Genomic DNA, 15813 nt, shown 5'->3' with positions numbered 1-15813 from the left:
AATGCCAACCTCATATACCGTGTGTAAGTTTGTATGAAAGAGAAAAACAAAATAAAATTGAAAAATTTGGTTTCATTTGAAGGTGGCAGCCAAAAGTGAAGCAACTGATTGAAAAGCTCACAGATAAATTAAGTAATTGTACCACCACTGTCAAGACTTCAAGAATCACTCAGCCAAAGGAATTTAATTTGACTGTACCCAAACCACATGCCATTCCTCTACCTCCACCAGCACCTCTGCCAGTACTGGCAAAAAGACAACCTGTAAGTTCATTTATTTTTTAAAAGATACTAAAAATCTTGTATGCTTGTGCACAAAATCTTGGTAGGGGAGTTAAAAATATCTTTAAAGCAATTATAGGAAATCTACAAACTTTGACAGATTGAAAAGGACCTTGGCAATTATCTATGTTACTAAAGGTCAGCTTTCTTAAAAAAACAACAGCAAACTAATTATTTTCATTTCAGTGAATGTTGTGTAAGCAATTTATAAGCTAACCAGAGAAAAGGTAAAGGTTGGTTCCTGTAGTCATTTTTTGACTTGCATTAGTAGAACTACAAAATGGGTATAAATTGATGACAGCATTGATAGGAGTGTTTCTGATAGTCCTCAGCTTAGGATGTTTGCTATGGATAATGCACTGAAAGAGGTAAGAAAAGGACAAGCAAATAAAAAAGTTTCATAAATTTAGATTTTTTTGTAGATGAATTCTCATTAAAATAAATGGAGAAGCAGTTTCACTGGAAGTGAGATGGACTCTAGGTTTGCAGCTCCTCCTTGAAGGTGGAATTTTATTTCTGTTTGTCTTAATGCTGAATCTCTAAAATTAACGTTTTCCAGTTGAAATTCATTGTTCATGTAAAAATGAGACTAGATTTGTCTTTGAAATGCAAAGTTATTTTACTTCTTGTCTCAGATTGTGATTTAGTTACACTGATACAAATCAGAGACCCACAACTGGTGTTATCTCACTGGGGTAAAGCAAACACCATCTGGGATCAAGCTGCTATGACTAACTTAATAAAGACTGCAAAATCATCTGTATTTAAATGTAGTGGGAAGTGAGCCTAGAAGTCGTAGATTTGGGCATTATCTGCCACCTTGTATTAGCACTTCAGGTTTTAAATAATACATGTGTTGAATGCTCTTAGAAACCATTTACACCTTAGGATGGCAGAGCAATTTAATGGTAGTGTGTTATACAGTTAATGGGATTTTACATTGAAACAGCTTAATACCAGGCTCTGAAAAACTGCATTTAATAACTACTTAATCAGTATAGGAATGAGTCATGTTGCTGTCATTTCAGAACTTTATTCTGTGCAGCCCCTCTTAGAATAAATTTGCTTTAATGCAGATGCAATTTAGTGAACTTTAGTGAAGTTCGTTTATGTTGTTTGGATTATACTAAATTTGGTTTACTTTCTGGCCAGGTTTGCAAATTTAATGCTTGTGTGAATCTAAAGCCATTAGTGTAGTAGTGGCATGTCTTCTACTCATGTCTGTACCTCTCTCAGCAAATTAAGCTTCACTTTAATTTGCCACATTGTTACCAGTATCACCAATTTACAGCTTGAAATGAACAGAGACTGAAAAGACAGCTCAGGTGGCAAGAAACAGTCAGTAAGGTGAGAGCCAGCCATAGGTGTGGCTCCTGTATGCTGGAGGGTTGTCTGTAATTCAGAGGAACGCACAGAAATAAAGCTCTTCCACATTACATCCTGTAATCTTCTGCAGAAACATTCTCATCCGTTTTCTCACTAAGGTGTTCATTTTATGAGATACCCATTTTTTACTCATGGTTTTCATGCATCTGTCAAAAGACTTGTCATGTGGTTTATCAGCAGGGACTATTGTAGTCACTACCCATAGTTACTGCTCGACATTGGAACAGCTGTACAGAACTATATGGAGGCATCTGGATTTTGAGCAATAAGTTATTGCATCCCTGTGGTGCAGTTAGCTCATTCTGATTAACAGGATTATAATTTTAGGTATTGCTTTCTATTATTATTTTATTCTAGGCATTTCTTTCCAAGTAAGATGAGATGTGTCACATACATTGGGTTCAGGAGCTGGGATGGCACTGCTGTCCCGTGTGCTGAACACACGTGCCCTTCACAGGGGAGGGCTGGACTTGTGTTATTGCAGTAAGCAGGGTAGTTGTCTTGGTGACCTATGATGAGATGGGATTCCCCACTGGCCTTGGCTCTGGAGTAACATCAGCCTAGAAGCTTAGAATAATCATTCATCATCATAAACATTCATCAAAAATGGGGGTCACTAAGCAAAAAGGAAAAACATTTTCATTTTGAGATTTAATAATGAAACAATTCACTCCAAATATTTGGTCTAAAGGTTTTAAACTTGTGTCTCCACTGGCCTTGGCACACATGCACATGGATGCAGACACAAGAGTGCCCATGCACAAATTCATAAATACAATTTTACAAGGAAAAATGAATGCTTTACCTTGAAGTTTGCAAAGGAAACAAATGGAGACAGGTGCATAAACCTGATAACATACAAAATTATTTAGACACATTCAACTTTCTTGGATACTTTGGCCTAGAGTAAAAAAATCCATTCTTTTAATATCAGCACTATACTAAAATAATAAGATTATACAATTACTTTATTTTTAGATTTCCTGTAAACCAGTCATATATTGAAAAAAAAAAAGGCTGCCCTGGAATGTTATTGTAACACCATTCAGCCAAATTTAATGTATTTGTTAGATGTTTTCTCTATTATTTCAGCTGTGCTTCAGTGTTTAAAATAATTAAATGGGTGAAATCATTTGGCCAATACAGATGATTTTGTTTGCAAATATACAGACCAAACAATATATTTGTGATCTTATCTATAAAAATAGAAACCCATAATATGATAGCATTGCATTAGCTTGCCCTTGTCCATCTTATGCCAGTAATTTTAAAAAATAGAAGAATGATGAGTACCTAAGTTCAAAGTGATTATTCATTTTGTTCTTCCTTAAACTTCTTGTGGTACCTACTTCTTAAATAAACCTCTGGTTAAGGGATGTCACACAGACTATGTGAGGCTGACCATGGCCTGGGCAGGGAAAGTGAAGTTGCTGTCTCTTATTCCCAACCCCCTTTTTTCACATTAAGTAGGTACAGTTTGGCCTTTTTTGATCTCTCTGTTGCTGTAATTTACAATTTACTTTTAGTGACCTTTTATCCTCTTCCAACAAATGGGTATTTGCTATATTGTCTGTCTTTCTGCTCGGTACTCATCCCCATGGGCTAAATCACATGGCAAAGAATGTTTTTGAAACAGCTGATTGAAAAGGCTCCTCCTTAAATTACTTGAAATAAGCATAGCAGTTTCTGAGGAAATATTCTCAGCTTACTCTGGCAGATGAGTGCAGTTTTGCAGGTAAAGCACATGAGTAGGAAGAAGAGTGAAATAAACTGATCCTCACTGCCTGTGGAACCCTTTGCAAATCTTCTGGGCTTTAATTTCTCCATCCATAAAAGCATAATAAAAATTCTTGGATACTGCTGGGAAATACTTTCACTTCTACTTCACTTTAAAAGCTCACCAAAATACTCGAGCAGTGTCACAAGTGCATTTAATTGCTAGGTTCTTCTGTTTGTGCATTTGTTTTACCTGTAGATAAAGATTTCACATAGCAAAGGCAGTGTAAAGTCCATCAGATTCATGATTTTTTGAAAGTATAGTTCATTATATAGTTCAATAAAGTTAGATGGGATTCCCATGTTCCCTGAACTGACCTCCAGTACAATACACAATATATACTTTCCCCATTAATTCTGTAACTTCTAATGAATCTAGCACATTTTTAGCAACATAAATATTTAGGCAGATGTCCAGTAAACTGTCAGACTATCTCACCCACATAGGAGGGAGACATCCAGTCTTTTTTTGGAGCTTACTCTGGGCTAAATTTATTGCTCAAGCAAATACAGAAATCTCCCCAAAGTCCCTAGTGTCCTGCTGATCCCACTGACAGCCAGTCATGTCCTGATCATTTTAGCTGACGTGTGATTGCTTTCCCAAATCTTTGACTAATGCTAGGAGGACCCTCTGAGTCTTCTATCTCCAAACATTTAATCCACACCTGCAATGGTTTTCCCTTACAAGGACATTAGGACAGCCATGGTAAACCAGAGCAAAGGCCCATTTTGCCCAGTGTATTTTTTCCATCAGTGCTTAAACTCTGATGTCTGGGAATACCAGAGGGATGGGACATCTGCTGCTTTTCTCCAACTGCCTTCTCAGGGTCCCATCATTTCAGCTCAAAGACCTCCTAGTTACAATAACATTCTCGGGTGTTTATTAAACTTCAAAGGATTTCTCTTCCCTGAACTTCTTTGGAGTCTGTAACTTGTTGCTACTACCACACAAGGTGCCAGAGAGCTCCACAGCTTAACTTTATTCAGCTGCCCTATCTGGCTTTTGTTGCTGTGGCTCTTAAATTTATGAAATACCAAACAGAACTGTTCCCATTCTGGCAACATTTTTCTCCCTTTGATAGGGCCTATAGGATTTATTATTGTTTTAGCCTTTCTTGTACTAGTTCCAAATTTGTCTTTCTCTCTGGTCTTTTGACCAGGGGTTATATTATATTGAACAGGACTGAAAAGCTGGGTAGTCCTAACTAATTGGAATCTGTCCCTGCCTTCTAGAGTGGCACTAATAGAAAAGAATCAATATTTTAAAAAATTACTGCTGCTGTTCTATGGTAAAAATGAATGAGCTTTTTCTCCCTGCAAGAATGTGTCACATGGAATGTTTTATATCCCATATTCTAGAGATTTTTCTCTTTTAATATAGGTTCCTCCAAGCATCTACAAGCCTCCAAAGGAAAGAAAGCAATTAGAGGAAATCAAAACAAAAAATATCCAAAAAGCAAAAGTAAGTGTATTTTGTTCTTGTTCTATTACTTCCTTTCTTCTAAACTGGTTCTTCTGTATTGTTTCATCTTCACAAATCTTAGAACTTTATCTGAAACATATCTGCTTTTGCACCTAAACAGCTCATGGCTTTTCCTCTAGAGTTATGAAGTTTGTATTCTCTACTCTGTTTTAGCACCCTTTTCCCATCTTCTTTATTTTATTATTAATTGTCTGAGACAAGGTCCACCTTTTACTCACTATATAAGTACCATAAGAGAAGTTTTGCAAGCAGCCATGTAAAGTAGCAGAAACATGATTACTTTCTTTTCTTCACAATAGTTCTTCTAGTCCCACAGGAGATGTGAATACTTAAGGTATTAATTTATTAAGGCTTCAAATTACAAAATAAGTTCAATATTTTGGTTTTTTCTGTAGTAAATGAAAAATAACCACATGTTATTCACTGTTTTAAAATACCAGCAGATTCTGACTTCTTTTATGTGCAGACTTCATACTCTTACATATTCATACGTTCCTTTCAGCAGACTGAGAGAGTGGGAAGTCATCCTGGTTTGTAAAGAAACAGAGTACATGGTCCGTGTGCTAAGACAGCAGGAGAAGTGAGAGCCTGGAAAATACAAACAGATCTAGCTATTTGATCCAAACTTTGACATGAATCTTGTTCAATGAGGTAGCTCATAGTTAAAGCAGATTGTTGTTGTCTTCTCCTTGGAAAGGAATTAATTAAATGTCCATTTCCACTTTCCTTCCCCTTCCCCACACTGCAGTCACCATATCCAATCAAATAACAGTACAAACTTGATAAAAGGTATGCCATGTGACACCTTTTTATCAGCACTGTCCCACCCTCATTCTGAAAATGCCTGACTCTAGTTTTCACTAGCCAGGACAAGTTCATTCATTACTGTTCTGGGCTCTCCTCATGTCCATGTGAGAGGGGCATTGGATTCTGTTCCTAAACTATAGTGAAAGATTTAATGTGTGACAGATTCTAGGAGGATAAACTTTGCATTCCTTTTGGTGGCCCATCACATTACCTATGCTTGATATTTCATTAGAAAACAATACACCATTATTTTTTATCCTTTTATCATTTCCATATTGTGGAAAAAGCACGTCTATTTGTCTGTGTGCTTATTTGCATGTTAAAAACTTCCTAGAAAAACTGGGAAAGAAAAGCCAAATATCACAATGCCTATACCATAAAAAATCTATGACAACTGTAAAATCACTTAACAACCAGCCACATTCTTCAGTAAAGAAAATGCATTAATACAAGAAACAAAGGAAAACACCCACAGAAATTATAACTGCAATAACAGCAGTTTTTGTCATTTCTGGAATGTTATTAAAGGCATCCAAAGCATTCACAAAGGTCAATTCCCTGGACTGTTTGCTAAGCAAGCTGAAATTATGGGTCCTAGCAGAAATATGCATGAAAAATGCCATTTGTTTCAGAGCAGTTTTGCGGAAACTGTAGCTGTAATGGTAAGAACCACGTCCCAGCATCTGTGTGGAGTGAGAACACTGGAAGCCACTCTCTAGACAGTTATAGAAACACTGATGTTATCAGCTGCTGCCCAGAAAGCCATTAGAAAATCTAATCTGCACAACTTTGATTAGAGGTTTGGTTTACAACCAAAATAAATATGCAAAAACTAGAAATGCGTTTGCCTGTACTTCCCCTTTCATAATGACAGGGAAGTTACTGCCAAGGGTGTGCCTACTCAATCAGCCCCTGGTGCAGTGATGCCCTGAGCATAATCCTCTAACATAACTCAAAACCAAAGCCATTGTTTGTTGGTTATCTGGAAACAGTTACTGCCTATGGTACCTATGTGCCATAGATAATTATGATGCTTTTACACTGAAATCTGGACAAGCAACATGTTTCTTATGGGCAGACCTATCAAAGGCCTGATGTCCTGTGCAAAGCAAACATCCAGGCAGAACTGTGTAGAAAATCAATACTTGCTTACTTCAAGTCTTTAATCAGGGATGAAAATTTATGTAAATACTAAGTCAAGCTTTTGTAATCCATCTTGGGACCAAGCGTTGTTTCACATCTTCATTAGTGACACAGAGGAAGGAATCAAGTGCACCCTCAACACATTTGCAGGTAACACCAAGCTGAGTGGTGCAGTCCACTCACCTGAAGGATGGGATGCCATCCAGAGGGACCTGGACAAGCTCAAGAAGTGGCCCACGGGAATCTCATGAGCTGTAACAAGACCACGTGCAAGGGCCTGCACCTGGGTCAGGACAGCTCCTGGTGTCAACACAGGCTGGGGATGAACAGATCAAGGGCAGCCCTGAGGACTTGGGGGTGCTGGGGGGTGAGGGGTTGGACACGACCCAGCCATGGGCACTCACAGGCCAGAAACTGCCCTGTCCTGGGATCATCCAAAGCACTGTGGGCAGCAGGTGAGGGAGGGGATTCTGCCCCTCTGTCCTGCTCAGGTGAGACCCCTCCTGCAGAGCGACATCCAGTCCTGGGGTCTCCAGCACAGAAAGGACATGGACCTGTTGGAGCAAGTCCAGAGGAGGCCACCAAGATGATCAGAGGGATGGAGCACCTCTCCTATGAGGAAATGGCTGAGAGAATTGGGATTGTTCTGCCTGGACAAGAGAAGGCTTTGGGGTGACCTAACTGAGGCCTTCCAGTACCTGAAGGGAGCCTACAGAAGGATGGAGAAGGACGTTTTACAAGAGCAGGTAGTGACAGGACAAGGAGGGATGGCTTCAAACTGAAGGAGGGTAGGTTTTGATTAGATATTAGGAAGAAATTCTTTACTGTGAGGATGGTGAGGCACTCGCACAGGTTGCTTAGAAAAGCTGTGGATACCCCATCCCTGGAAGTGTTCAAGGCCAGATTGGATGAAGCTCTGAACAACCTGGTCTACTGGAAGGTGTCCCTGTCCATGGCTGGGGGTTTGGAACAAGATGATCTCTAAGGTCCTTTCCAACCCAAGCCATTCCATGATTCTGTGAATATAGTGGTTGGGGCTACAAGGCATTTTGAGACATAAAATTATTCTTAGAGAATTTTAATGTACCACACTCTTTAAGTTAAGTGTTTTAATTTTAGGATCTGCTCCTGAAAGCAAATACTAACCAGTTCAGATGTGCAACCATCAAACCTGAAAAGAGAGAGGTATGGTAAAAGTACATGCCTAAAAATCCCCCAGGATGAAGATGAAAAATATCTGGAGTATTTAAATATATCTTAGAGTATTTGAAAAATTATGTTTATTTGGGCTTAGAAATTATGTGCTATGATTTATAGCTATAGTGTCATTTCACATCCCTATACCAACACTTGCCTCTTTGATGCACAACCCCCTTTTCTTATACTTCTGGTGCTGCTGTATTATTTTCCTGGTTTTGAGACAAGCAACCTTTCTGTGAAACTGCTCCAACAAATCTCCAAACTGGCAATATTTCTCTAAATCCACATACTATTTTTCCATTAACTTTGATGCCACAGAGCTGCCAAGCTGAGGGAATAATGGTCCTATTCATACAGAATTCTTGCTTTGGTTGATTCCCAGTTCACAGTTATGTCACCAAACTATGTACGTAATATATTCATTTCAGCATCAGTTCTGCATATTCTATTCACTGTGTTCACCCCCATGATACCAGGCAGTTTCACATCAGTATCTTCAGTATCTATAGCTAACATCATTAAATTAATAAGCATCAGTAGAATTCTACTACTAATTAATAATTTCATGAAGTGTGCTTTGACATCCTATTTTGTCTTCTCAGTATCTATTTCAGTTAAAAGCTATATGTTTATCTATATGTTTAAGTAATATTTCATAGTCAAACAAAGAATCACTGTTACTTCACAGCATTATTTTAGTCAATATTTGGACCTACCTTTGTGCGGTCATATGCCCACTAAGTTGCATGTACATAGCAAATTTTTGTGGATATTACAAATCCAAAATACATCCCCTGTGTATTTGTTGCTCTATATGAATATTCAAGTGTTAGCTTTGATAAATATCTAATATCTTTTGCTGCATAATTGAAAATTTGTTTCTGAAATGAAACAATGTATTTTTGGTCTGAACTGCAGAATATACATGACCGTATAGAGAGTAAACCAGCATTCAAGGCTCAAAAGATCCAAAGCAGGGTGAGTAACCTTTAAGGTACTGTTGTCAAATGTACTTGAAAATTTGACACACATGCAGATCCTGTGGTAATGGAAACTTGACTCGAATCCATGTTTTTACACTAAGGTCCATGGCCAGGAGCATGGGATGGATTGGGTCTATGGCTCATAGGTTTTGTCCTATGCACCATTAACAATCCACAAAGAAATGGTCAGGGAGCAACAAGAGTGGGGCTACTCCATGAGGGAAGGGAAATAAGGAGCCAAAGGTAATGCAAGCAGGTCAGCAGGCAGTGCCCTCACCAACCAGGATACAATACCTGAATGTGAGGAGGTTGGTGGCAGTGATGGGTTCTGCTGACAGCAAGTCACCCTTGCAGAAGACAAGGTAACAAGTCAGGTGTGGGGTCCACCCGAAAGTCCAGTCAGGAGACAAAGCTACAACAGCAACCCAGGTCTATGACAGCAGGACACAGAACAGGAGAGACAACCAGGAGTGGAAAAAATTCCCAGCACAATGGGAAAGAACTGAAACCCATTTCTGAGTGTAAGTGGGACTCCCAGACCAATGAGCAGATGGTGTGAGTGGAGGTCCTGGGTGAGGCTGGTCAGGGTGACTAAAATCTTTTGGTTCCCTGAGGTAAATTGTGTGCAGTTGCACAATGTAACCATATGCCTTAACAGTGTTTTCAGTTACAAAGGCAGAAGATTTTATATAAAACAGTATGAAATGAGAATTGTCCCCAGCAAAAAAAGCATTGTAAAACCTTGGTTTAAGACCTCAGCGTAAGGACAGAAGAATCTTGCATCAGTACCTTGCTGTACAAAATGAGATCCTAAAGAATGCTGAGCAAACATTCCAGCTAATGACTGTCTGATACACAATATACAATCAGGCTGGATGTTTGCCTTGTTTCCTTCAGACACATACTGAGGTCATGAAATCCACTATTCTGATTGCTTCTCTTCTAGAATTTTCAAGGGTCAGAGAATTGTAAACATGGAAAAAGAGCTGTTCAGCCTTAGCAGTGTAACACATGAAAACTCACATTTCTGTTTCTACAATAACTGCACTACAGATAATCGTCAGTCTTATATAGTTCAATCTGGCACCTTTCATTTGTTTCAAGTTCTTATGCAGAATAATTTCAGGTGGAATCTGTAATCTGTGCTTGTATTGTGATCTCAAATGTCTTGTGAGCAGGTCTGCCTACTCTTTAAAACTATGTACTTAGGTACAGCTCATAAACGGTGTGAAAGAATTGATTCTCTGCTTGGGGGACTGGGCATCTGGCAAGTATTTCTAAAGCCTGTCTGGCATTTATCACACACTGAAGTTATCTTTAGTAACAGTATCAGCTCTCAGTCTGCTTGCTTACAGTCCAGCAGCATTTAAATTACTGTAAAGTAATAAGATCCTGGTTCATTTTGCACAAAAAGAAGGAGAAAAAAACCCAAACCAGAAAACATTTACATAGTTGAAACAAACACACATGATCTGTAATTACGTGGGCTCAGTTCAAAACTCTGTATATTCCACTGCTCTTTCTGATAATATAAAATAATAAAACTTTTGTGCAGACTAACAAGAGTCAAACCATCTGCCTAAATTGCATCAAGGAAAATATGGATCTGGCATCCTCTGGCATTGATTAGGGCCACTTCTAAAACTTACTGGTATCTCCTCTAGATGCATAAACAGTTTTATCTTGTCTAAACACATTTGCCTTAAAGGTTGGTTAGGTGATATTCAAGATGCTGCTGTAACATTCTAGCTGAGATAGGCATATTGTTATTGACTTTTAAGATACTTTCTATTCCTGTTGCCTTCCTGCCTGTGCAACTCTCTGAGTAGACAAATCCTAAGAGGAAGGTTTATTCAAGATGTATATATAAAATTTTAGTCTATCTTCAAATTAATGAAATTATATAATGTTTTAACCAACTAGTATTTTGCTTTCCCCTTTTTAAAACACAATATATGAATTTTTTTTTTTCATTTTAGAGACATATATTATGTGCAGCAGCAATTATTTCTCTTGCTGTTCCAAAGTATCTATTCATCCTTTTCACTGGGAGAATGAGACAGTACAAATGCATCATCACTCTGTCTCAGTCTGCCTCTTACTCACATCATATTTGCTCTTTACATTTTTATTGGTTTTGGTGAGCTATTGCATGTTCATTAGGTGGCAATAGTGAATATGATATTTTTCCACAACAATTAGAGTGTTCAGCAATTTTCCCAGTTATTTCCATTTTCTCATCTTGAAAAAAGGGAGGATATTCCACAACAGGAAGAGAATGAGTAAAATTCAGAGCTTCCTTGATACTATATGACATAGAAGAATCTATTCAGTTATTTTACTTATACCTGCCTGCATATGTCTTGGGAGTCCTAGTTATTTTGACTATATTGCCATATTTCTGTTTCAATAAACAGCCATATTTCTGGTCAATAAACTGTGAAACTGAACTTAAAGGCATTTCCATAATCATGCTTAGTTCAGTTCTCTACCCAAATTATACTTGGTAAATACAGAACATGACATCTGTATACACTGAAAATTGTCAAAAGTATGAAAACATCTACATGTGTCAGAGAAAATGTCTACTCTAAGGGAACATTTTATACACAGTACAGGCGTAAAATACAAACTGTTCATATAATGCAGAAGGCTTTGAGATGTATTGTGAAGCAGATCAAAAGGTAGAACATCAATGGACATTAAGAAGTCATAGTTAGTCAAACAAAAGAAAAAAAATATATTGGTTTGGATTCTTTTCCTAAATTCTTCAAGTTATCATCATTTTATCAAGAAACTGACAAATAATTAATTTTTGTGCATTAAAATATGCTATCTTTGTAAAAACAGTAATTTTACTTAATGAATTCTAGGTGATGGAATGTGTTGCTCTCTTCAACCTACCTAATTAATATAAATTATAAAGCATGCTTTTTTCCAGTTAGCTTACGTATTTCAGGAGTCTGAAGTTCATATTTGTGCATACAACATTTGCAGTATGTAGCTTGAGTGATTCTGTGCATCTGTTTCTCAGCTACTCATTAAGTTCTTAATTTGGAATTTAAATATATGTTTTAATTCTGAACACAGAACTTGTCTGGATTTAAGTAAAATGTGTTATGAATAAGCTTTGTTTTCTGCAGGAATGATCCCAGTTCTTATTCCAGCAGCACTGCTTTGCCTTGGTTCAGATCAGGTCTCTTACATGTGGCTGCAAAGGTGACCCATTTTTTCTGAATACCCTACCTGTGCAGGGAACAATTTTAACTGGCAGAGAAATTGATCCCTTCCTCCCTCAGTATTTAGAAGTTGTCTGGGAGTCAGTCTTAACACAATATTTCAAAAAGTGAACAAAGCAGCCACAGGATCTAGTCCAAGTTACACTATGAGTTTGATTTCTCCTAAAAAGTCTGCATCTATTACTCCTGGAAGCACAAACAATGAAGCCTGAAAGTTGCTGAGAACTGTTCTTCCCTTCTGCTGTCTAGAAAATGGATATGGCAATGGGTGATTCCAGTTGTCTTGTAAATACTTTTACATTGTAATAGTGATTATTTATAAAATGCTTCTAAGATCTTCCTATGAAGGGTGCCACTTATGTTTTACTTCACTGTTTTGGCTAACTGACCGTCTTTCAGAGAGGCAGTTTGTTGTCTTTGTCCAAAACAGATGGAATCCCGTTGCACAATGTATATGAGACTGGAAAATATGAAAGGAAGTGAAGACGTTCTATGGGATTTTACATGGTCCAAGAGTGATTACAAATTTATAATCCACTTGGGGGACTTTGCTGATTTCTTAAGCAGCCTGAATGGTTTATGAACAGCATGCAATTTCATTCTGAATGTCAGATTAATGCTAGATGAATGCTTTAAGCAAAATTTATGCTGTCTTGGGTCAATGTATTTAACCCACTGAGATGTTTTTATACTCCGTTTTATGGTTTACATTACTAACTACAGAATATACCTTCCCTTTCCTGACAGATTGACAATATACCCATTAAATTAAACACAGCGGCTATTTTGAGGGAGGGTGCCCTCTACCAGCGGAAATTGGAAGAGGAGCTCAAGAGGTACGACTACACTCCACCCAGGACTGCTTTTCACATCCCTGGATATAGGATAATTATCCACATTAAAAATAATTAAGTAAATTCCAGGTAAACTAAACTAATGGATCTTTTGTAAGGCATTCTATTCTATAAAAACAGTTGGCAAATGAAGAGAGAAGTGGATTGAAGAAAAAGCCTACAGTAAAGTCATTCTTTTTATGTAAATGTTGTAGAATGTTATGGTGTTCTGATTTAGCACTCTGGCTAGTGTCCACTTGCAAAGTACAATCGGGATCACTTTTATATTTTTTCCAATTCTCCAGAATAAATAATGACCTGAATACATATCTATTTCTGTGTCCTTTGTACAAGATGCATCTATATTAAGCCAAATAATTTCATATATCTCCATTTTCTTCAATGGTTGTGGTCAACTACAAGCCAAGTTTGATGCTTGAACTTGTTTATATGTATACAAAAATACCTGTCCATTTCTATCACAGTAAGATACAGCACACTAGGAATGTGCTGTTCCTTAAAGCAAGATAAGCCAAGATCTGAGAATGACAGCAGGACATGTAGGGACAGTGTCCTCACTGATAGCAGCTCCATGGCACCCTGGCAGGCAGCGGGGCAGATCCAGGGACAGACAGCAGGGTCAGTCAAGGGTGCTGTGAAAGTCCAGAGGGATGAACTTGGGCCAAGGTCCAGCCAGGAAGCCAAGTCAAGCAGGCACAGTCAACTCAGCCCCAGGCTGGGTGCAGGCTGCTCTGTGGCATAGCTTAACAAGGACCAAGGCTGTTAACATGGACTTAAATGTGTCTCCTGGGAAGAAACTACACACACACCAACCAGGAGTTTTCATAGCTCTTCCTCACACAGTTCTTTTCACTCCAGTCCCATCCAATGTTAGACAATCACACTGCAACAGAGCTGTCTTTGAACACAAGCACTGAATCCATGGTGGTGGAGAAGGTGGCTAATAAGAGTTTTCAGGTCCTTCTGGTGCATTTAAGGCTCTAAGAAATTGTGACATAAGGATTCCTCTGGCATAAAGAATCCTTATTCAGCAACACAGGTTTTCAGAGGATGTTGACTAGGGAGAGGGTGACTCCTGGAAGGCCACTGCAGGTTGTATTTCATAGCTAGAATCACAGAACATTTTCACTGAAAGCCTTCACAAAGATAAAACTGTATCGTGTCATCTTGCATTAGTATTACTTCTAATCTACCTGTCTTAGCAGGCTAAGCACTAAATATAGTTACATTTTTAAATTTTAAATTTTAAATCCTGAAAAGACTGTGTAAGTTTGGATTTGGTCTTTGGACCTAGCAGGCTTTGGTTTCATTCATCAGGATTCTAGCAAGTTGATATTATACATCACTCAGGTTCTGTTATCAGCTACTCATGTATATTGAAGTTCTTCCATATTACATATGCTACCATTCACTCTAGCTGGCAGAATGTGTTCCACTCAGCACAGGAATAGATTTTCCCTGTAACTTGACACTATTTAATATTAGCAAGTTTTAATCTTCAGCTGTATTTAACACAAAACAGATATATATATAGATAAATACATATAGATATATAAAGAGATAGATGTATCACAGGTGTATGCATTGGGGAGCAACAGTAGGATGCAATTCACTCCATGTTTGTGTCTGTCCTAGTTATTGGCTCATTCCCTCCTCTGCTGCTGGACTTTGATGGGCCTGCCCCAGGGCTTTGCTATGCTTTTCTCTCTCAGCTGAGCACAAAAAATAGGGATGTGACTTTCAGCTTAACAGCTAAATACTTCTTTGCCTCATTACAGCAATATTATTTAATTGACAAAATACAAAACAGAAATTGTGTTAAGCAGAAGTTTTTTGTTCTCTGTGTTAAAGTGGACAAGAAGATTGCCAAAGAGAAAAGTTATTTGTTCTTTCTACCTCTAAGCAAAGCAGTGCTTTCAGAAAATGTTCATACCTTTAGCCTTATTCTCTCTGCTCCTTACGAGAATCCATATGTAGATAAAGTTTTCCCTCTCTTGGGGCTTTGTTTTACTGAAAACTTTCGGGTCCATGCCCTATGCACTTTCTTCCAGTTTGGCTTTCTCAGGCTTTCCACATAGTAGGAACACCTCTTAGACTGGAACTAAAATGTATCTGACAAACGACCTTGTGATGATTGCCTTTTTCTCTGCAGAGATTAAACACTTTCTATCAAAGACTACTGGAAATGTTTTACGAACCAAGGCAGGGCTACAAAGCCACATCCCTAGAACAGTATACTCTTTTTTCCTCTCTTGCAGAATTGAAAATTTGCAACAAGGGGCTGGAGACCCATCTGAATTCTTGGAATGGCAGAAACAGATGCGCGGAAAAGATTTGGAAGAGCAGCTGGCTGAAATAGAGTGTAGGAGGCTTCAAGGAAAACTGAGTCATGAAGAAGCAGTTCTAGCCCATCAGAACGTAATTCAAGAAAATAAGAAGAAAGCTGATCTCTTGAGAGAAAAGGTAATACAGGGATGCTCAAATTTTGTTGACCTCCAATCTGTGCAAAACATAACAGAGATGATACTTATTATAAGAAGGCGTAAAAGGTCTATGCAGTATCTTCGCTCACTGGAGTCTGCAAACAAAGAGAAAAGAGTGCTATAACTTTCAGATACAGCAGTGCTTATACACTGAAGTACTTTTTGCAAGTGTTTGATT

General features: G+C 38.1%; 1 protein-coding gene across 2 annotated transcripts in view; it reads left to right on the top strand.

The window, feature by feature from the left end:
• Positions 1-15813, top strand: part of CFAP99 (cilia and flagella associated protein 99) — a 55200-nt gene that overhangs the window by 22475 nt on the left and 16912 nt on the right. For both annotated transcript variants that reach the window (XM_069014595.1, XM_069014594.1), the window contains 6 exons: positions 83-263; positions 4825-4905; positions 7996-8061; positions 8995-9054; positions 13046-13134; positions 15411-15615. In XM_069014595.1, the coding sequence (XP_068870696.1) occupies positions 83-263; positions 4825-4905; positions 7996-8061; positions 8995-9054; positions 13046-13134; positions 15411-15615 (682 nt within the window). The remainder of the gene's footprint in view (positions 1-82; positions 264-4824; positions 4906-7995; positions 8062-8994; positions 9055-13045; positions 13135-15410; positions 15616-15813) is intronic.

This window comes from Aphelocoma coerulescens, chromosome 4 (genome assembly GCF_041296385.1).
Source record: "Aphelocoma coerulescens isolate FSJ_1873_10779 chromosome 4, UR_Acoe_1.0, whole genome shotgun sequence".
Lineage (NCBI taxonomy): Eukaryota > Metazoa > Chordata > Aves > Passeriformes > Corvidae > Aphelocoma > Aphelocoma coerulescens.
Note: the sequence above shows the minus strand (reverse complement) of the source record. Positions and strands in the feature narration are given on the sequence as shown.